Here is a 23,216-nt window from a genome sequence, read left to right on the forward strand (position 1 = left end):
TTACATGCCTCAGTGAGAGAGCTTGTGTGCCACAACTACAGAGCCCACGTGCCCTGGAGCCTGCACGCCATAACTAGAGAGAGAAAATCCACACACCACAACTAGAGAGAAGCCCGTGCACCACAACAAAGAGCCCACACCACAATGAAAGATCCCATGTGCCACAACTAAGACCCAACACAGCCAAGAAAATAAAGTAAAATAAAAGGAAATAAAGAAAATAAAAATAAATATTTTTAAAAAAAGAATAGGAAAAACCATAAAGATACTTGAGTCACACACCCTTGCAGATCTTGGAGAGCTCCCAGAGAGGCAGGAGGCTACTGGGACTCCCCCACTGGGCACACAGATGCAGGCAGCAGCCATTTTGGGGAGTTTCTCTTCCACCACAAGGGCAGTGGGGCTGGCAAGCACCATCCTGGAGTCCTCCTTCTAGACTATTAGTGATGGGGGCTTACTCGTCCACCAGCAGGCCAGCACCAGTTCCGGACTATTCTGGGTCGAGCATCCAGCTGCATGGCAACCCAGCCCTGACCACCAGAAGGCTGGCACTAGCCCCAGGCCCCCCAGGCCCCCACAGTCAGTGGTGCTGTGACGCAGCTCCACCCACCAGAGGGCCAGCAGCCGTAGCACAAGGCAGGTATCAGCAGCCAACCAGGCCAGGGGCCAACACCACCTACAGACACACCCACAGTAGTCAGCCCTGCACAACAGAAGGGCCCATGCAGCCCACATAGGAGGCACCCCTAAAGCATACAACTCTGGTAACGAGAGGAGAATGTGCTGCTGAGCCCCACTGGATGTCTCCGCCCCATTGGAGATCTCCTACAAAAGGCAATTTCTCCAAGATTGAGAAATGTAACCAACCTACCTAATACATAGAAATAAACACACTGACTTATGCAAAATGAGGAGACAGAGGAATATGTTCCAAATGATGGAACAAGACAAAACCCCAGAGGAACTAAGCAAAATGGAGATGAGCAATCTACCTGATAAAGAGTTCAGGGTAATGATGCTCAGTGAGCTAGGGAGAACGGATGAACACAGCAAGATGTTTTACAAAGAATTAGAAACTATAAAGAAAAACCAAACAGAGTTGAAAATACAACGACTGAAATAAAAAATACACTGGAAAGAACAGTAGATTAGATGACATAAAGAAATAAATTCATAAACTGGAAGACAGAAGTGAAAATCACCCAAACTAAAAAGAAAAAAGAATTTAAAAAAATAGGCCTCTGAGACTAACATTCACATTATAGGTATCCCAGAAGGAGAAGAGGAAGAGAACTTATCTGAAGAAATTATAGGTGAAAACTTCCCTAACCTGGGAAAGGAAACAGCCAGCCAGGGGCAGGAAGCACAGAGACTCAGTCTCAAACAAGATGAACCCAAAGAAGTCCACACCAAGACACATTATAATTAAGATAGCAAAAATTAAAGATAAAGAGAGAATCTTAAAAGCAGCGAGGAAAAACAACAAGTTATGTACAAGGGAACTCCCATACAGCTAGCAGCTTACTTCTCAGCAAAAACTGCAGGCTGGAAGGGAGTGGTGTGATATACTGAAAATGATAAAAGAGAAAAAACTACAACCAAGAATATTCTACCTGGCAAGGTTTTTATTCAGCTTTGATAGAGAGATCAAAATTTTACAGACAAGCGAAAGCTAAGAGTTCAGCACCACCAAACCAGCTTTACAACAAATGTTAAAGGGAGTTCTTTAAGTGGAAAAGAAAAACAAAACAAAACTAAAAATAATGAAAATTTAAAAAGGAAAAATCCCACTGGTAAAGGTAAACATACAGTAAAGATAGTAGATCAACCACTTATAAAGCTAGCAGGAAGGTTTAAAGAAAAAATTAGTGAAATTAAAAGACTACTATATCCACAATTAGTAGTCAAGGGATACACAAAACAAAAAGATGTAAAACTTGTCAAAAACATTAAACATGTGTCGGGAATAAAAACGCAGAATTGTTAGAATATGTTCAAACTTAAGAGATCAGCCAACTTAAAATAATCATACACACACACACACACACACACACACACACGTCTCATGGTAACCACAAACCAAAAATCTATAATAGATACAAACCCACAAAAAAGAAAGGAATCCAAACACAGCACTGAAGACAGTTACCAAATCACAAGGGAAGAGAGCAAAAGAAGAAAGAAACAACAACAAGAAAACTATAAAAACAATGAACAAAATGGCAACAGGTACATATCTATCAGTAATTACTTTAAATGTAAGTGGACCGAACGCTCCAATCAAAAGACAGAGTGGCTGAATGGATTAAAAAAAAAAAAAAAAGACCCATATATATGCTGCTTACATGAGACTCACTTCAGATCTAAAGACACATACAGACTGAGAGTGAGGGGATGGAAAAAAACTATTCCATGCAAAGGGAAACAAAAAGAAAGCTGGGGTAGCAATATTTATATCAGACAAAATAGACTTTAAAACAAAGACTGTAACAAGAAAACAAAGGACACTGCATAATAATTAAGGGATCAATCCAATAAGATATAATAATTGTAGATATATATGTACCCAACATAGGAGCACTTAAATACATAAATCAAACTAACAAATATAAAGGGAGAAACTGACAGTAACACAATAATAGTAGGGGACTTTAACACTCCATTTACATCAATAGACAGATCATCCAGACAGAAAATCAATATGCAAATACTGGCTTTAAATGACACATTAGACCAGATGTACTTAATAAATATACAGAGAACATTTCAACCAAAAGCAGGTGAATACACATTTTTTTTCCAAATGCACATGGAACATTCCTCAGTATCACAAGCTAGTCCACAAAACAAGACTCAGTAAATTTAAAAAGACTGAAATCACATCAAGTATCTTTTCCAACCATAATGCTATGAGACTAGAAATCAACTGCAAAAAACACAAACATGTGGAGGCTAAACAATATGCTACTAAACAACTGATGGATCACTGAAGAAATCAAAGAGAAAATCAAAAAATATCTAGAGACAAATGAAAGTAAAAACACAACGATCCAAAACATATGGGACAGAGCAAAAGCAGTTCTAAGAGGGAAGTTTACAGCGATACAAGCTTACCTCAGGAAATGAGAAAAATCTCAAATAAACAACCTAATCTTACACTTAAAGCAACTAGAGAAAGAAGAACAAATAAAACCCAAAGTTAGTAGAAGGAAAGAAATCATAAAGATCAAGCAGAAATAAGTGAAATAGAGACTAAGAAAACAATAGAAAAGATCAATGAAAATGGTTCTTTGCAAAGGTAAACAAAACTGATAAACCTTTAGCCAAACTCATCAAGAAAAAAAGCGAGAGAGCCCAAATCAATAAAATCAGAAATAAAAGAGAAGTTTCAACTGACACCACAGAAATACAAAGGATCATGAGAGATTACTGTGAACAATTATACACAATAAAATAGATGACATAAGTGGATTAATTCCTAGAAACATACAATATCCCAAGACTGAACCAGAAAGAAAAAGAAAATATGAACAGACCAATTACTAGTAATGAAACTGAATCAGTAATTTAAAAAATTCCCAACAAACAAAAGTCCAGGACCAGATGCCATTGATAGATGATGGATAAAGAACACGGGATATATTAGTCAGCCAAAAAAAAGAATAAAATCTTGCTATCTGCGACAACACGGATGGATCTGGAAGGTATTATGCAGAGTGAAATTAGCCAGAGAAAGACCATATGATTCCACTTATATGTGGAATCTAAAAAATAAATAAACAAACAAAAGAGAAACAGACTTATAGATATAGAGAACAAACTGGTGGTTGCTAGATGGAAGAGGGATGGGGGAATGAGCAAAATAGGTGAGGGAGATTAAGAGGTACAAACTTCCAGTTATAAAATGAATCAGTCAAGGTACTTAATGTACAGCCTAGGGAATACAGTCATTATTATTTCACTTATATGCTATGACAGATAAGAAATATATAGCAAAATGGATATCAGAGACTACGGTTAAATATAACTGTAAGAAGTCAAAATGTGCAGAGGAACCCACAAAACAGTCACTGGGGCCTAGGGAAAGCAAACCCTTATATTTTGGGGATGCCTTATTTGAAGTTTAATATTTCAGACATGAATATTAAAAAAAAATCTTCAATTGGGAAGGCCTTTCTATAAATGACAACCCAGAAACTTTAAAGAAAAGTGCTGCACAATTTTCTTTATAAAAAACTTTTACGGTGGGCTTCCCTGGTGGTACAGTGGTTGAGAGTCCGCCTGCCAATGCAGAGACACGGGTTTGTGCCCTGGTCCAGGAAGATCCCACATGCCGCGGAGCGGCTGGGCCCATGAGCCATGGCCGCTGAGCCTGCACGTCCGGAGCCTGTGCTCCACAACGGGAGCGGCCACAGCAGTGAGAGGCCCGCGTACCGCAAAAAAAAAAAAACTTTTAGGGAGCAAAAAAAAAATACCATTAAACAAGGTCAAAAGACCAAAGAAAAAATTGGAAAAAAAAAAAAAAGAAAGGTGTTTAACCAATTAAAAATCAAAGGGCTGTAAAGCATTTATACTCCAATAAAAAAAAAAGTCAAAGGGCTAAATGTTTCTAATATACAAATAGGTTGAACAAAAAAAGGAGAACAAACATAAAATTATGAACAAAGGACATTAATAGTCTTTATATAGGAGAAAAGTATATAAATACGCAGATAGAGATGCACAACCTCATTAAAAATTAAAGAAGCATAGATTAAAAAGAAATTCTCCTCCACGGCTCCAGAGCTCTTTCCCTACCAAAGTATCTGAAGAGGCCTCATGTTCTAGATGTTGCAGCAACAATATGGTGGAATCTCTCCATCACCCTGGTTCTCTAAGTGGAACTGACAATATTCTCACCCCCAACCTGGAGTAGGCAACTGAGAAAGAAATCTCTGTCATATAAATCACTGGAATTTCAATGGTTATTCTGTTCTAACTTGTATAAACACACTCCAAATTGCAACGTGGTTATTTCAAGGGGTTGAGGAAGGATTATGGTAGACTTCTGATGTCTATATTAAATATTTTTATTTTTGTATTACTTTTATAATTAAAAACAATTAAAATGTAAAAATATAAGAATAAAACACTGACATCCAAAGTATCAATACAAACACTGGTAACAATTCCCACAGATGTGCACTACTTCATTTGAAGAATTATTTCTTATTTAGGTTAACACATTCTTCTCTAAAAGACTGCCTACAGAGAAGGCATCCTTCTATTCATAAATGGCTTTTGGTAGGGCCATATTGGATTTATTACCAACATTCAGGCCCCGAAGATGATTATTTCCATTGAATACACAGAATTGGGGTGGGATACACAGAAAAATGTTCAAAGATTAAAAAAGAAAGGCCATGTTTCACTAGACGAGTAAGTGCCTTGTTAAGAAAAATAAGTTCATATTAAGAAAGTACCTAAACTGCTGGTAATCAAAATTACTATCCTACTAAATGGAAAGCTCTACAACATCCTCCTAAGACTGTCAAATAAGGCCAATCTAACCTTACTTCTATTAATTTGATTTTTCTAGATACAAAATGGAAGTCAAATTAAACCTAAAGGGTTCCATGACAGTATTTCAAGGGCAGCCTTGGAAGGAACAAGGTTCCAGGGAAACCCCTTCCTTCTTCCAACAAATCCTCCACTTCAACCAAAAGACCTCCAGTTTTAGTTTTTTTCCACTGGTAGGCCAAATAACATTTTGTCTGAAGAAATGAGCTGGAGCTAAAAGATAGAAAATGCTTCATCTAAAATCGTGATTGTAGGAAGATACTGACATAAAATATCAGCCCGCATGAAAGAAGGTGCCACATTAAGGTGCATCTTTTGAATACCAAGTGGTTAAAACCTAGGAAAGGATTCTAATCACTACAAAGCATACATCATTGCAAACCGCCAAATGAACATATGAGCATAATACGTGAAATATAATTATGTCCAAGCTTCCGTTCTCAATGTAATGGTACACTTGATGATCCAAGCTCATCTAATCTAAGAGCCTATACAACTGGTTCTTCATAGTAGGGAAGTCTGTAAGTTTTAGGGCTCAGTTCATCTGCACTGGGGATAGACAGGCAGGTTTACTGGTGAAGTTAGCTTGAGCTGAACTCAAGAACGGACATTGGGAAGACAGAGTTGGGTAACTGGTAAGATTGCTAGAAGGGCTTGTGTTTCAGACAGGAAAGGGTTACATAGGATTACTCTATTTCATCGAGTCTCACAATAATAGGCAGGTCCTTTATTGGAAAGATAGCTTCATGGAGTAGATGAGAATATCTTGTGGAATAAAACTGCATGCTTGTTATGCTGCCCTAGAGAGCAGGGACCTACTTAGACATATCCTGCCCAAAGGCAGAGCAGCAGGTTCAATGGTTGATAGTTGTCCATATTTTGACAAAGATATCCCCAAAGCTAGTAAAACTGCAAAAATTGTAAACCAGAGCTAGTCACACCAATCTAGAACATTTGTTGTCATGTTCACCCTGGGTTTTTACAAAGCACACTGATACACTGGAGGACAACTGGACAGAGGTGACCAGGATGATATGAAATTTAGAAACTACAACTTCTACAGAAAAGTTAGAAGAACCATGAAGTTAATTTACTGATTGAAAGACTCTGAAGGGAGATCAGAGTCATACCATGATTCAAAGGGACAGTACATGGAATCTTTAATTGCCAGTACATGGCAACCTATACCTAACAGGTGCTCTATATATTTTCATGATTAATTCATATCAATCCCCAAAAGCAACTGTTTTTAAAGTTTGTTTTCGCTTACTGGGCTTCTCTTAAAGAAGGATTCAACCAGCATACTTTTAAAAACAGAATTTTCTTTCCTTCTCTTCCCTTCCTCCCTTTCTCTCCCCCACTTTCCATCTTTTTCCCCTTCCTTCCTTCCTTCCTTCCTTCCTTCCTTTCCTTCCTTCCTTCCCTCCTTCCTTCCTTCCTTCCTCATCCTTCCCTCCCTCCCTTTCTAAGTAATATATTCACATGGTTCAAACATAAAGCATAAAATGGTCTACAGTGAAAAAACTCCCTCCTATGCCTATGTCCTATTGGCTGAGTTCCCATCCCTGCACATAAACATAGCTGGCAACCCCTCTTTATTAGTTTATCTTTCCAGAAATTACTTTTATGCACACAAAAGTCAATATAAAATTTATATGTATGTATATTATACACATACACACACATATAATTTTACCCCTTTTGTTTTTCCACAAATCACTTACTCTACAAACTTTTCTGCACTTTTCCTTTTACTTAGTGACATATACACATTTACTGTGTATATGTACAATTTATGGTACTGGCCCACTAATGATAAGCACTTGGGTTTAAGAGGAATTTAAATTATAATCATGGAATTATTTGTTTATAAAGGACCAACAAATTTCAAACTGAAGGTAAAAATCTCCTATGGTTAAAACAGCATTATCAAGATTACTGGGTTCATTTAGGTACTTAGAATAATAGTACTAAGTTCAAAAGTAAAAATACATTTCTAAAGAAGACTCCAGCACAGTAATAGTTATAAATCTACTTGCTCATATCTAGATTTTTAATTTGAGTTTATTATGGGTAATTTTATCCATATGATTCACTCACAAGATATGTCATGGAAACTGTCAGGCTTCCAGAAGCATACCTGGTTTGCCCATGGCTGCCACAGAGATTTCTATTTTGATTCATGGCATGTGAAAGCATCATTGGAAAGCAGAAAGAAAATAATTACCAAGTGGCCCTTAAAATCATCACTTTCCTCTAGGAAACATGGTGAACAAATGTCTAAAAAGATGTCCTCTACTAAAAACAATGACTCTTTTCTCCTTATTAGGAGAAGACAATTTGAGTGACTGCCCGTAAGATTTAGCCATTACAAGAGATGTTTATTCACCCAGTTGGATAAACTAAATTTTGCTTATAATTCATAATTTATTTATGTAGCTAAAAATACATACATTTAAGTCTTTGCCAGTTTTCAAAATTGGCAATCTCTTATTCTAGTACTGGTCCATTTCCTGTAATGAGTTAAATTAATATTTCTTACTTACAGTCTCTATAAGAAGGGAGAGAATTTAATATACAAAGACTAGGAATTCTTGTATATTAAAATTCATGAAAAAAAATGGGACCGGTGAAAACAACCTACAACTACCTCAAAGAGTCATTAGTGCCTCTATTGGCAGTATTTCAACTACTGAGTAAGAAATATTCAAAGGGGCAATTTAAAACTACTTATAATTAAAGAGAGACCAAAAAAAAATGACACTAGTAAATGGAGAATATATTTAAATTGAGACAGAAGAATATTATTTAATGACCATTTTTCATATCTTAGAAATTTAGGCTATAAGCTAAGCCTTTAAGATTAAAAATTTTTAATTTTTATATATCCATTTAGATGTTATTTTGGAATGTCAGTTCTTCATAAAATACCATGTTATTTTAAATTATGTTTTTTAGTCTTTTTACTAAAATGTAATCTTTACAAATGATATGTGCTTTGGACAAAATTTTGATAGTTAAGCAATCATTTATTTTCAGTTGTGCTCTATAATGTTAGAGCAAAATTGTGACAAACTGAATATTCTCTGGAGAATTCAGATTGACAGCCCTTTAGAAATGTCATTTACTTTAAAATTCACTTCAGATCTTATCTTTCATATGAATGGGATCTAAAAGTGGTAGTAACAGCTAGCATACCTTTGCTAACAATAGAAACCTAAGCCTGCCAATTATCTCCAACCTTTTCCATACAGAATATCCTTATGATTATTTATATTCTTGTCTTCCTCAAGTATGCAAATTTAATAAAAAACTAACATGTTTATTCAGGAAGAATACATTTGGGAACCTTAAAAAATAAATGTGCCCACAGACTTATGTGATAAATATTTGGGGGACACTGAATCATGTGCCTACTATGGATGAGTATGACATGGTTTTGTCCCTGAGGACTTCACAGTACAGTAGACAGGACAAATATGTAAAAGTAAGTAGTAAAACATAATACGTTTATAGGAGAATGGTTAGGAATACTGTCTTGGTTTCCTAGGGTTATCATAACAAAATACCACAAATTGGGTATTTTAGAATAAGAGAAATTTATTCTCTCACAGTTCTGGAGGCTAGAAGTCCAAAATCAAGGTGTAGGCAGGGCCATGCTCCCTCTGAAGACTTTGGGAAGATTTCATCTTTGCATCTTCTAGTGGTATTGGCATTCCTTGGCATCTCTAGGCATGTAGCTGCATCACTGCAGTCTCTGCCTCCATCTTCAAAAGACCTTCTCTGTGTGTTGTCTCCTCTTCTTGTAAGACACTAGTCACTGAATTTAGGGCCCACTCTAATCTAGTAGGACCTCACCTTAACTAATTACATGTGCAAAGACCTTATTTTGGGCAGACAAGAACTTCTAGGGGATACTATTCAACCCATTACATTGACCATGTATAAGGAAAAAAGCAAAAAACAAACAAACAACCAAAAAAAACTTGTCAGACTGTGTAAACTTCAAGTTAAAGTGTTCTACAATTTGTGTTTCATGGTTGAAGCTGGGGAAAGAGGACAACTTTGTAACTTCTCAAAAGTTCTTAAAGTGTTCTGTTCTATGTGCAAATCTTCATTTCAATGATGGATCTGAGATGATTTAATAGAATATCTTCAAAGTCCAAAAGAGTTATTGTGTCTTGATCTATATCAACGGCCCTTCAAAATTTCACCCTGTACTATGAAAAATTACAAAATAAAGTAGGGACGACTGTTCCATCCATCCCTGCTTGCAGCAGCGTGTATCTCATCCGAATTAAGGGCAAGGTTGGTTTTCTCTTTGATGAGACATAAGTGAGATGTTTGATTTTTATTAAATGTAATTATTCATACTTGCCAGAAAGAACAGAAATACAGTCACAATCATTAAAACAAAAGAACCAGCTATCCCATCACCTGAGGGATTCTTAAAGACATCAGAAGTCCCCCAAATCACAGTCTGACAATTAACATCTAAGTTAATTGGCAAAACAGGTTAAATATATCTTTCCTTGTACTGTTTACCAAATAGTATTTCTGTGGTAGAAAATGACAAAATTATTCACTAACATTCAGTTTGAAAGTTGGGCTTAATTACTATTTTCTAGGAGGTAAATATATTTCTTTGAGTTTTGGGATTTAAAAAAAAAGGTTTACATCACAACATTCATAGTTTCTCTTTTTGAGAACTATTATCTACTTGTTTTGTGTGCTTCATAAAATGCCTGATAGATGTTATACCTTCTTCAAAAACATGATTCTTTAGAAAATGAATTCTATAATACGCTTGCTACAAATATGGTCTCTTCCCACCCCCCTTTTCAACAGTAGCTTAAATAATGCAAGTACAAATGCCACTTCTTTAAATATCTGATGGGTCCTCAGCACTCTGGCATGTGTTAGCTTTGTCCCCAAGCTTTTTTTTTTCTTGGCCTGTCAGCTGTGAGAAACAGTTTTCTACCAATTACTGTCAAAATATGAATAAATTCAAAACTGAAAATATAAGCACTGAATATTTTCAGTAAATTTATCCCAAAACTACATTAAAATAGGGATTTAGCATGTAAACAAGGAATTTAGCAAGTAATAAGGGAGAAGCATCACATTGTACTTTGTCTTCTCTAAATAAAAACACAATATAAGAAGATAAAGGGAAAAGCACTTAAGCACAGAAGAGAAATGGGCAAATGACAGTGAGCGTATGAAATGAAAAGAAAGTTACAGCTGTGAAGAGAGTATCAACTAAGAACTATGACTCCTGAAAACAATGTTAGAGTTGTTCCTGGGCTTTTCCCCCTTTTTGAATGATTGATTATGACCTAATAACAAATAATTTTTAAAAGATTTATATAGCATTTCTCTCTTTGTCCAACACTGGTTTCCTTAAGTATGTGGCGCTAAACAAACATTAGGCCAGCAGCTGGTTGTTAACATGATTGGGGTTCAAAAGGTGTTGAGAAACATACTATAAAAATTAGCAGTGTTCTTAGGTTAATACTGTTAATAAAACCTCAAATAAACAAGGTACAGTTGGCTCTTAACTCTAGACGGGTTCTGTGCCAAAAATTTTTTTGGGGGGGGAGGTTTAATAAAAATCCTAAGTTTACAGGTACAACTAATAAGTATACAGTTTGAGTTGGCTCTGTATACATAATCCCAATGGTCTGGTCCATCAACCTAGTTTGATCAGAACACTGCTCTTCTAGTCCTGAATCACGATTAGTTTGTATACCATGGTGATGATGCACAATTATTCCCAGGATACATTCTTTTAAACTCATTTTCAGAATAGGCATTATGTTGCCCTTTGTGTACTGTCACACATTCTTCTCAAATGTCTTCTTTTATACTTCCTTCTTAATGGTCTGTGTACATTATAGATTGCAGTTTAACAAACTCACACAGAATAGAAGATTTGGGCCTGAAAGTCATAGTTTGTGTCATTACTGACCTCTACCTCTCGCTCTGACCCCTCCCTACTTCTTATCACCCACATTCAGTCAAAGTCATGTTATCATTTCTTTCCTCTAAATGCCCCTCACAAGTGTGCATCTTTTACAGCCCACTACCACCCTTTACTTCAGACTAGCACTATTTGCCTGTATTACTGCAGCAGCAATAGCTTCCTAAATGAACATGTGCACTCCAATCCATCTTGCATAACACTGCCAGAATAATCTCCCTAAATTACCCCTTTAATCATGTCGTAACTCTTTCAGAACTATTCAAAGGCTTACCATTACCTATAGAAGCATTTCTCAAAACAGGTTTTATAGAATAATAGAGTTTCACAAGATTTTCACATGTTTCAGTTCAAAAAAGAAAAGAATTCTTTTGCCATGTGAAGCTTAGCAGAAAAAGTGGTTTCTGTACAAGATTTTTCAGAGCTTTCAATATACTAAAAACACATTATATATATCCAAGGGTGGGAGAGTATACATTTCCCAAATTTATTTCATTGCATAACTCTTCTACCACACAATACCTTGTAATCCGTCCTAGAACGTCGTGATGGTTTTTAGAAGCACAAACTCCTTAGTTTGCTCATTATGACTCTCTAACTTCTGACCTCAAACTATTCCTAAACCTACCTCTCACTAACTTCTGTATGAATTCCCACCTTCAACTGGACTCCACACTCAGTGTACTCTGAGCAAGCTATATGTATGTATGACTCTATCCTCCTTGTCTATAAAAACTCTGTAAACATTTCATAGCCAAGTTCAAGTTTCAGTTCTTTCACAAAGCTTCCCCTAACAATTCAAGGGCACAATGATCTCTTTCTCTTCTGAACTACACCACTTACACTTCATCTAATGCTCCATGTGGCACTCGATCACTGCTTGAACACAAATCTTCTAGAGACTTGCCTTTGAATTTAGTTTGTGGTTCCCTCTCCCTCACTAGAAAGCAAAGTCCTTGAAGGAAAAGGCATACCTTTTGTATATGCCCCATAGTATTTACAGCTTTGCAATGAACAAGGCCTAGAAAATATCTGCCAATTAGACAAAAAAAAGATTTCTTAGGACAGTGTGCTGTTTGCCCCTCTAGATCCAGTCCCTGCCTTTCTGCCCTCTGCCCTAGGAAGCTGACCTATATGGATTACATCAAAGGTTCCCTTTGCCCTCTGGATTCTACTGGGATTCAGATATTAGGGAACACCAACAGGAGACTAGAAGGAAGGAAGGAGAATAAGGTCAGAGAATTTATTTTGCTGGCTCACTCCCTACAAATTCAAATGGCCTGGCTGTTTCCCTTAATCAAGGTCACAACTCCAGGCCCAAGAAACCACTTCTCCTCACCCTTTTAGGCTTGCAAATGGTGAAGACACCCTGCTGTTAACCCTCTAGTATTGCACTTGTGGTTTCCTACACCCTGTGGTTTCCCTCCTAGACCCTGCCCACACCTTTACATAGTCCCTTATTATCTAATTTGAATGTGCCATCTGTTTCTTGCCTGAATCCTAACTGATACAGATGGTATACAAATCTTTTGGCTGTTTTAAAAAATACTTATTAGTCTCATAATACTAAGAATAGGCAATGGATTTGTTTTAAAAATCTAAAACTAAATACAGGCTATAGTCTACAATGAGTTTTAGAACTCGTTTATGATTCACTTGAAGGAAGAAACCATGACTTATTCATCTTTCTAACCCTGTGCCTAGAAAAGTCACATGCACACTGTTCACAATAAACACTCACGTAACTGGATTTAATCAACTGTGGCAAAGATAGCTCGTGCTCACCAATTATGCACAAGCTCCTCTACATCTTCCAGCCTCCCCTGCTGTTTGGTGGAGGTCACATGACTGGGTTCTGGCCAGTGGAATATGGGTAGAAGAGACATATGTCTCTTCCAGGCCCAGCCCTTAAAATCATCCCAAGTGAGCTTTCAGCTAGCTCTCTTCTCCCCTTGTCAACCTTGAAGATTTTTTCCAAGTGATGAAAATATAAAATAAATGACAGCTGCCTGATTCAAGAAATAAATGCTTGTGTTAAGCCACTGAGCTTTGTAACTTATTTATTATTTATCTAATTGAGTTCAAGTATCCCCTACTTATAACAATTTTGCATTTTAAATAACAACTGATTTTTAACTTCTATTTGGATATGATAGCTTTCTCATGAATTTTTTCATCATAAGACTAATCAGATGCTCCACACTATACAATGAATGAAAATAAATGCCTAATTATTACTGACAAACAGAAAAAAGAATTGAAGGCATTCTTTTTATTTGTTTGGCGTTAAGAAAGCCTCAGAATAAGATAACTGTAAAATGGGGTGTTGTGATATGAGGAGTTCTACTTCTAGGCTGAGACCCCAGGAGCAGGCCCATGTCTCGTTCCTCTTGGCATTATAGTGAAGAGGAGAGAAAGGGCTGTTCTGTGGTTGAAAAAAGAAGGCATAAAGAATGGTCTTTGCAGAAGTTTGGAACATTTACAGATTTTCTAAGTATTTTCGTTTTGTTTTTTTAACATTTATTTATTTATTTAATCTATTTATTTTTTATTTGGTTGCACTGGGTCTTAGTTGCAGCAGGCAGGCTCCTTAGTTGCAGCTTACTGGCTCCTTAGTTGCAGCATGTGGGCTCGTTAGTTGCAGCTCAAGGGCTCCTTAGTTGCGGCTCACCAGCTCCTTAGTTGACGCATGTGGGCTCCTTAGTTGCAGCAGGCAGGCTCCTTTAGTTGCGGCTCGTGGGTTCCTTAGTTGTGGCTCACTGGCTCCTTAGTTGCGGCACGTGGGCTCCTTAGTTGTGGCATGCAAACTCTTGGTTGAGGCATGCATGTGTGATCTAGTTCCCTGACCAGGGATCAAACCCAAGCCCCCTGCACTGGTAGCAAGGAGTCTTAACTACTGCGCCACAAGAGAAGTCTCCCTAAGTATTTTCTTTATGTCCCCTCTTGCCTATGTTCTGTTTTATATTTTCAGCTTAAAAGCATTTCTCAAAAAATAAGAGAGAAAAAAGGGAACAGAGCTGTCTTGTTCTCTTTCATCTATTAAAAATATACTATTTTCTTAAGTAATGGGTTAAGCTTTTGAAATTTTTATGCTCCAAATGTTTTTAGCTTTTTGTGTCTACTTAATACTCGTATTCAATGTTATCAAAGAAGAACATATTTGTTACCTACATTGTTACCTACCATCTAAGAAAAACCAAATATATACACTTACATAAATTCATATATAAAAGTAGATGGCCATTTTGTGTCATTTGTAAGACTTAAAAAAGTCTCATCTTTTTGAGGTTTAGTCTTTCTAGGAGTATGTTTTATTGATTTGAGCAACTGTCCTTGGCTTTGTGTTCTGTTCATAGTTTGAACATGCCGTTTTGTTGAATTTTGATGATTATGTGGGAACACATCAGGCCCCCTATCTTACTGCCATTAGATTTCCTGTGGCTACAGTTACAGACATTTTTGTGTTCTTGCCCTTTTAAAACACTAGTTAGAGCACTGCCTTTAGCAGACTTTCCATCTCCATCTCCTCATTAGGATTAGTAACAGATATACTGTCAGTAATTTTTTTTTAGACCTTTTCCATTCCTCTTGAAATATAAATACTTACCTATTTTTCCTGCAGAGCTTTCTGAAGACTCCTCTTCTAATGTATGGGTTAGAATATATATCTAACTCTCTATAGCACTGCTTTCCTTAGCTACGATAAACTCTAAAATTATATACTGACTTCTCTCAAGTTTCTACTTTACTGATCAATTTTCTCCTTAATGATCAGAATTAGGCCACGAATAGTAGATGTTTCACTCTCCTGACAAAACAAATGAGAACCTCAGCCAATGATTTATCATATGCAGCAGGGGGTGTGTGTGTGCACACACGTGCACACTATTTATTTATGTACAATTGTTTCCTATAGAGTTAAATATAAAGACACTCCTTTTGTTTGTCTAACCTCTCCCTATTCCTTTTTTCTGTGAGAAGTTTTACGTCCTTCTAAGTGGTCTACTTAGTATAGTTTTGGTTTATCCCTACTCTGATTTTTAAAAATACAGATGAACCAAAACATTCCAAGAAAGAATAATTCTATATAAGGAGAGTTTAAGATTATCATTGCCAGAACAACCTGAATTTCTGTTGAACAAATACTGGAATGAATAAATTTATAAATAAATTGTACTTACAAGTATAAGAGAATGTTCAATACTTATCATACAAGACGTGTCCTAAGTCATTCCAGGTTTACTAATTATAGGTATCATTAAATGAAAATGTAAACAATTTTATGATAAAAATTAAATCTATACCACAAAATGGGTATCATATGGACTATAAAACAGATCTGTATCATGAAGGATAATATATAATAAAGCCCCTACTTGAAAGGATATCTTTAATATTTTCCATAGTACTATAATAAATTCATTATGTATTGGCATAGATAGTATAAAAAATCTACATCACTGTCTTCATATAGTGTAATAATTAAGGTTCAAAAAAACCTTATATAAACCCAATTTCTTAGAAGTTATCTATGTAAAAGCATAATGGTTATTCGACGATTGCTGAGAGGTACAGAACTTGTCACCTATTCCATGACTCTCACATGAGTTGAAGTGGTTGATAAGTATAATGGATGTAATAAAGGAGTCTATACAAAACTAAGTTCAAAAGAGCAGTCAAAGGAACTAAACAGAAGAGATGACAGTGATAAGGCAGCCAGGAAAAGGAGCTAAGGAGGCAGACAAATGGTGTACCTAAGGCAAAGAATAATGGTAACTAAAGAATGGGTGTTTGTTAGAAGTAGGTTCAGGAAAAATCTTAATGTTCCAGTTTAAAATAGAAAGGTTACATAACTTTAACCTTAAACTGCTTGACCTTTTGCTATAAGAAACCTCATCAGTTATTTCGGGAATTAGAAGTAATCTTCAATATGCTCTCAAGTATTAAAGAAAAAGAGGAAGGAAGGGAGGAAGGAAGAGGAAAACAGAGGAAATTAATTGTTAAACTATCTAGATATTATATAACATATCTTACTTGTATATTTAGATTTATTAACCTTTTAATAGATCGAAACACTTCACATTTTAAAAATGCTAAGAAAGAAAACATTTAAAGCAAAAAACTATTAGAAAACATAATCAACGAATTTACACATAAAAAAATCTAAATTAAGAAGTCGATACCTCAAAAGAAATGTGGTCCAAACTAGTCAGATTCAATAAAGGATCTAAGAGCTGAGGTCTGTTGGTGACAGCACAGCTTGCAAAAGTGTTATTCCAAGTCTCAGTTTCTGAACCACACCATGAATCTCTAACAAATAGTAGAAGAGTAATAGATACATACTCTGAACACATTTAAATGGTAAGAATGAATAAGATAGGGAATGGGAAAACAGGGAATAGGAAGGCAAAAGAGAATTGGCTACTCTATATAAGGCAACTCCAGACTTAACTTGAAGAGTTGATAAGTTTCCCTACTTGTCATGTCCATTCTACCTAAATCCTCAAAACTCTGTTTGTCAGAAGTCTTGGATTAACCAATATGCACTCCCTAACTACCCATCAAAGACAGTATAGTATATCCCCTAAGATTCCTATACATACCCTATTACTAAAATCTAATTCAAAGACCTTTATGCTCATCCTACATTAAAAATTTGAAACACCATCTGGCTCTTTACACTTGTGAGCACTGAATAATCTTTTAGACACACCATTTAAAGGCATGATCTCAGTCAGTCAGAGCTTCATCAGGATTTCACTTTCCCTTTTCTCTAGAGTCCAGCTGCTAATGCAGTCTATGGTCACTCAGGCTATTGCTGGATCACCATAGCTCCCAGTTCACATAAAGAATAAATAAAGGCAGAAACCAAAACACTCTCTAAACATAACCGTCTAGAATGGGTGGCTGTGAAAAGACTAAGCTAGCTGATAGCAAAGGGACATTTCAACATTAAGATTCTAAAAAGAAGAGACTGGTTGAGACTAGAGATATATTTTGTTTACACTTTAAATCTGAAAATAGGAATACACTTTTATCTGGTTGTAGCAAACTGCCTGGCAAATGACAAACAGCTTTGCCCCTTACCTGACCTCTGTTCACTGGTGCACATCACATACTGGGATGAAGACACTTGCCCAGTAAAGTGTCAACAATATTACTTTAAAAAATTTCAGGGATAGGCCTAGAATGTGCATGTGATTTCAGATTCAGAAAAAAATGCACAGTAGCCAAGCAACAATCTGACAAATAGAACTGTGTCTTGATCATAGCAATATGTAACATAGGAAAAATGCTTGCTCAAACCCCAGAGAAAAATAGTGTCAAGGAAAGAATATGTTTGACCTCTCAGGTAACAACTTCTAAATGTAGTGAACTCTTGTGTGCATTGACAAAGAGAAATCAATAGCACAGATAATCCAACAGGCTTGGCAAAGATCTCGTATATTTAGTTTTGAAAGCAAGTATTCACCCAGACCGCTCTCCTACAGTGTGTCAGGCCTTGTGTTACTGGTCAGAGGGTCAGAGTGGGTGAAGAATATACTTAAACATGTGTTAAAACCCAACATGGTAAGATTGATAAAAAGTGATCTGTACAGTTCCGTAAGGGCACAGTGTTCCATTATTCCAAATAGCATGCCCAGGGTACACACAAGCTGAGCGTCACGGAGACAGATGACTGATGGGTTAAAAACAGTCAGAGGAAATACACAAAACATAATACAAAGTTGCCTAGTGCTAGTAAGGCTATGGAGAAAAGGGACACTCCCCTACACTGGGGTGAGAAATGTGAATTGTTAAGATTTTTTTGGAAAGTACTCTGGTAATATTCATTAATAAATATTGGACATATCCTTTGCTACTGCAATGTCAACTCTGGGAATTTATTTTACATACGTAAAAGCATGAGTAGGGGGCTTCCCTGGTGGCGCAGTGGTTGGGAGTCTGCCTGCCGATGCAGGGGACGCGGCTTCTTGCCCCGGTCCGGGAGGATCCCGCATGCCGCGGAGGGGCTGGGCCCGTGAGCCATGGCCCCTGGGCCTGCGCGTCCGCAGCCTGTGCTCCGCAACGAGAGAGGCCGCAGCGGTGAGAGGCCCGCGTTCCGCAAAAAAAAAAAAAAAAAGGATTAGTAGGAAAGGATATTTGTACAGGATGTTTACTGGAGCATTTTCAGTAGTAGTAAAAAAAATTGCAAGCAACTGAAATGTCCATTAATGTATTAATCAAAGGCTAAATAAACTGTGGCATTATCCATATTATGACAATATGAATTTTAAAAGGAATTGCTTTTGGTCTATATCTTCTGATCTAAGTAACAGTCATGATTTACTGCTGAGTAAGAAACACAAGTGCCAGGGAAAGGTAAATATAATGATTCCATTTTTTATAAAAAATAAATAATACTCCCTCCAAAGAAACCTTATTTCTACATATTTGTATATAAATATACAAACTGTATGAGATGGAAAAGCTATAGGAGCTGTGGAAGCATAATTCTAGACTACTCATGTTGAGTGTGACTAGAGGATGGGGATAAGTGAAAAACAAACACTCATACAGCAAAATCGGGGGGAAATGCTCATGCTATACAAAGTAAAGGGAAAATACATAGAACTCCCAAGTATTACACACTCCCTCATTTCACTCAGGTTTCTTTTCAAATGGAACATCATCAGAGAGATCCTTTTAGAACTTCCTATCTAGTCACCACATCCCCATTCTGTCACATTCTAGCCCCTTATCTTGCTTTGTAGTTATTCATATTCATGAGTAACATTATATTACATATTCATTTATTTACTGTCTCTCTCTCTCCCACTAAAATGCAAACTCCATGAAGGTGGAGAGGGGGCTTTGTGTTGTTTACTACTGTGTTGCCACAGTAGTTGCCAGCACCTAAAATAGTTTCTGATACATAGGTATCAGTAATAAATGTTTGTTGAATAAATAAAGAATAAATTATATCTCATGGATAAAAACTAAAAATACACATGAGCAGAAGCAAGACACTAAAATAGCAAATGAAGATACTGATTTAATTGGGTGATGAAATTGGTAGCAACTTAAAGAAAAAGGTGACTTTTAATAAGCAGTAAATTAAATTAGCTAGGCTCATGTATTTTGGAATGCTGAATACTGCAAATTCTCAAATGGGTAGGCAGGGAGGGAAAAGAAGAAAGAAAGAGGGAGAAGTCTAGAATGACTTCTTGAATGAATGACCCAAAAATGTGTATGCCTGAGTAAGGCTAGGAAGAAAAAGCACAAATGAGAAAATAGTTTTTCCAAATACCTGTGAAATCTATGCTGGACACAGTGGTACTTCTCTCATAAAACAGTATTGCTTTGGTTTGTAAACTAATGCATAAGAAGTAAAAATATACTTAAGTGGCAGATTCTGGTATTAACACAGAGAATAAAACAATAGCAAGTAATGTTGAAAAAGCAAGCCTTCATAAACTCCTAGCAGAATAAGCACACTCTTGTTATGTAATCTGAAGATGCTCATTTAACACCTAAAGCAAATTCTGAAACTCCGAAAAATGTCCATGTGTATATTTTAGCACAAATATCAGAAATGTATACTGTTCTTCTCAAATTAAAATAGTTTACAATATAGATATAGTAGATGTTCTCAAATATAATTAAATATAACAAAACTAATGGAATCAGTTTCTATGTTCTTATATTCTTAAATAATCTAGTACATTAAAAAAAATAAAAGCTAACAATTATGTATATATTTTCTGGGTAACAATCTCACTTTTATATTTAGACTACATAATTTTAAACAAAATATAATTTTTTTCACAGAAAGGATACATTTTTACATACAATTGTGCAAATACTAATCTTCCAATAAAGCGATCTGAGGGCACCCTGTTATGGTTAAAACACACTGTCCACAGAGACAAAGAACTCTGCGGGAACAATGAACACATTCTTGAGTCGTTTAGTTCACCTACAATCCATGAATATTTTAAAATCATGTACAATATGAAATCTCTACCAGACAAGCATTAAACAAAAGAATTAACTTTTTGCCAATTTTGCTCAAAAAAAACCCCACTTTAAAATGAGAATGAAATAATTTCCTTGAAAAGGCAACTTGTTATCTGTGATTGTTACTTGGCTGTCTGTTCAAAACATTTTTTTAATATTTAAAATAATGAGTTGATATTCTCAAAAAGTGAATTGTGTGTTACTTACAAGAACATGAAATGATTTTTCAATCGTATAAAAAACAAGCTTGTACTCTGTTCCTACAATACTCATCTTTTATCTTGAAAGGCTCTTATGAAAATAACCCACACAATAAAACCTTCTATAACTTCAAGAAATACCTTATTTTTCCTATTTAAATAGTAAAGATGAATAAACTGACTTTTAGGTACATATTACATTTTCTACGTATGACTAAACACATATTTAGATATCAAATGTAGACATATTTAGTTAAAATCAATTAAACTGAGAAGTCCTTCCCTTCTGGCTGTCCATATTTTTCTTTAATCCTGGTCAGTGTAAACCCTTATTACCAGTAATTTGCCACTATAACGCTGAGGAAAAATGCTAGCCTCACAATTTTTGTCATTTCTCTCCCCCCTCTTCCCCTGCAGGCTGCTACTGTTGATGGCCTTTATGGAAATATAAATTCAATCAGCAGCTGCAAATTTCATGAGACGTCCATCTTCATGCTGAATTTCTAACTGAGTGTCAAAACAATCTGTGGATTTCTCCCTGATGAAACACACATTGAATTGTAAATTTCTCCAATTTCCTCATGTTTGAATTTCAGCTGCAGCAAAATAGTGCTAGCCCAGATATACTGCCGACCAGGCTGAAACAAGTAATTTTCTTTTCTTACCCCTTCATGCCTGTTAAAAGAGTTAAATGTTTTTAAAAGCCATGAAACAAAATATTTCCTCCCAAATTAAAGAATTGAATTTTCTATACAATTATATAAAATGAGGATATAAAAACCATTAATATATTTTATATGTTTTAAAAGAGATTTTTTTTTCTCAAGAGATTTATTTGTTGTATATGGTTATCTTTCTTTCTATTGCTTTTGGTGGTGAATAATGCTATGAGCTTTCATAAAATTAATATTTCTATATACAGTGTCAAGATAGTACATAAATGAAATGCAGTCACAGAATAATTACTAGTAACTTCAAGTTTAATGAGATATATTTTCATTAAGTATTGACAAGAGTAAAAATATTAAAGCAAAGAACTTTACCAGTTAGACTAAGCATTCTTTTTTTTTTTTTTTTTTTTTTGGCTGCACTGCACAGCATGCTGCTGGATCCTAGTTCCCCCAACAGGGATCGAACCCACTCCGCCTTCAGAGGAAGCCTGGAATCCTAACCACTGGACCACCAGGGAAGTCCCTAGGCATTCTTCTTAATACATACTTATAAGTGAGTTAACTTTTTCACCAGAGAATCACTTTCAACTGAGTAGCTAAACATAATTGCTTTTAAATAACTCACCATTAAGGAACCTATATTATTTTACAACTAAATAAGCAAAAATATCATGTGTTTAAAAAAGATATCTCAAGAAACCCATTAATTGACTCGCATTCCAAGAGAGCAACTTCTTGTTCTTACATCTTTTCATTAATGTCACTAACAAAATAATTCATAGCACTATTTAAAAATTCAACAAGAGTGAAAATGTTAAAAGTTACATGTGAGTTTATAGTCAATAAAACACATGTTTACTAGAAAATACCAAAAATTTTTTTAAAATAAAATAAAATAAAAATTCAACAGGACATCGCAGTAAGCAAACCTTATGGGTGATCTGTAAAACAAGTAATGAAATAATCATTCATTCTTTCAACAAACATTTATTGACCATCTCCTATGTGCCAGGTAATTTTTACTAGGCCATGGGGACAAAGAGATGTGCAGAACACAGTTCTTTGCCTCAAGAAGTTAGTCGAGTTGAGAGAGAAGAAGATCATTTATTAAAACATAGTGAAATAAGTACTATACACAGGTACATTAAAGAAGGAAAAATTTAGGAGAGTACTGAGGAGAGAGATGACTATCTCATGAGCAGTTAAGGAAACTTTCAGAAAGAGTTATAGTTTCTAAGGACATATAGGAGTCAGCCAGGAGTGAAAAAGAAGGAAGGTACATTCCAGCCAGAGGGCAGAATATAATAAAAAAAAAAAAAAAAAAAGGAAGGATGAAATAGCATAGTGCCTTTGGAAAATTGTTAGTAATTGGAGACAGGGAACAGGGCTGATAATGTGACGTGATAGAATAGGGTAGGCTGGAATAAGGTCAAGAAGAGCTATGAATGTCATGTTAAAATATTTATTTAAACATAATGCAGAAGGCAGTGGGGGTCCTCTGAAGGATTTTAAACAGAGGTGTAACAATAATGAATGATCTCTCTCAACAGGATATAAAAGTTAAAGTATAATAATTAAGAATACAGGCTCCTGGGCTTCCCTGGTGGCGCAGTGCTTGAGAGTCCGCCTGCCGATGCAGGGGACGCGGGTTCGTGCCCTGGTCTGGGAGGATCCCACATGCCGCGGAGCGGCTGGGCCCGTGAGCCATGGCCGCTGAGCCTGTGCGTCCGGAGCCTGTGCTCCGCAACGGGAGAGGCCACAGCAGTGAGAGGCCCACGTATCACAAAAAAAAAAAAAAAAAAA

General features: G+C 36.0%; 1 protein-coding gene across 6 annotated transcripts in view; it reads right to left on the bottom strand.

Moving 5' to 3' along the window:
• Positions 1 to 23,216, bottom strand: part of NDUFAF2 (NADH:ubiquinone oxidoreductase complex assembly factor 2) — a 184,693-nt gene that overhangs the window by 97,664 nt on the left and 63,813 nt on the right. For 3 of the 6 annotated variants that reach the window (XM_049707948.1, XM_049707950.1, XM_049707953.1), the window contains exon 2: positions 18,440 to 18,598. The exons of the other annotated variants lie outside the window; for them this stretch is intronic. In XM_049707948.1, coding sequence (XP_049563905.1) covers positions 18,440 to 18,598 — 159 coding nt within the window. The remainder of the gene's footprint in view (positions 1 to 18,439; positions 18,599 to 23,216) is intronic. 6 annotated transcript variants of the gene reach the window in all.

The sequence above is a fragment of the Orcinus orca genome, chromosome 3 (genome assembly GCF_937001465.1).
Source record: "Orcinus orca chromosome 3, mOrcOrc1.1, whole genome shotgun sequence".
NCBI lineage: Eukaryota > Metazoa > Chordata > Mammalia > Artiodactyla > Delphinidae > Orcinus > Orcinus orca.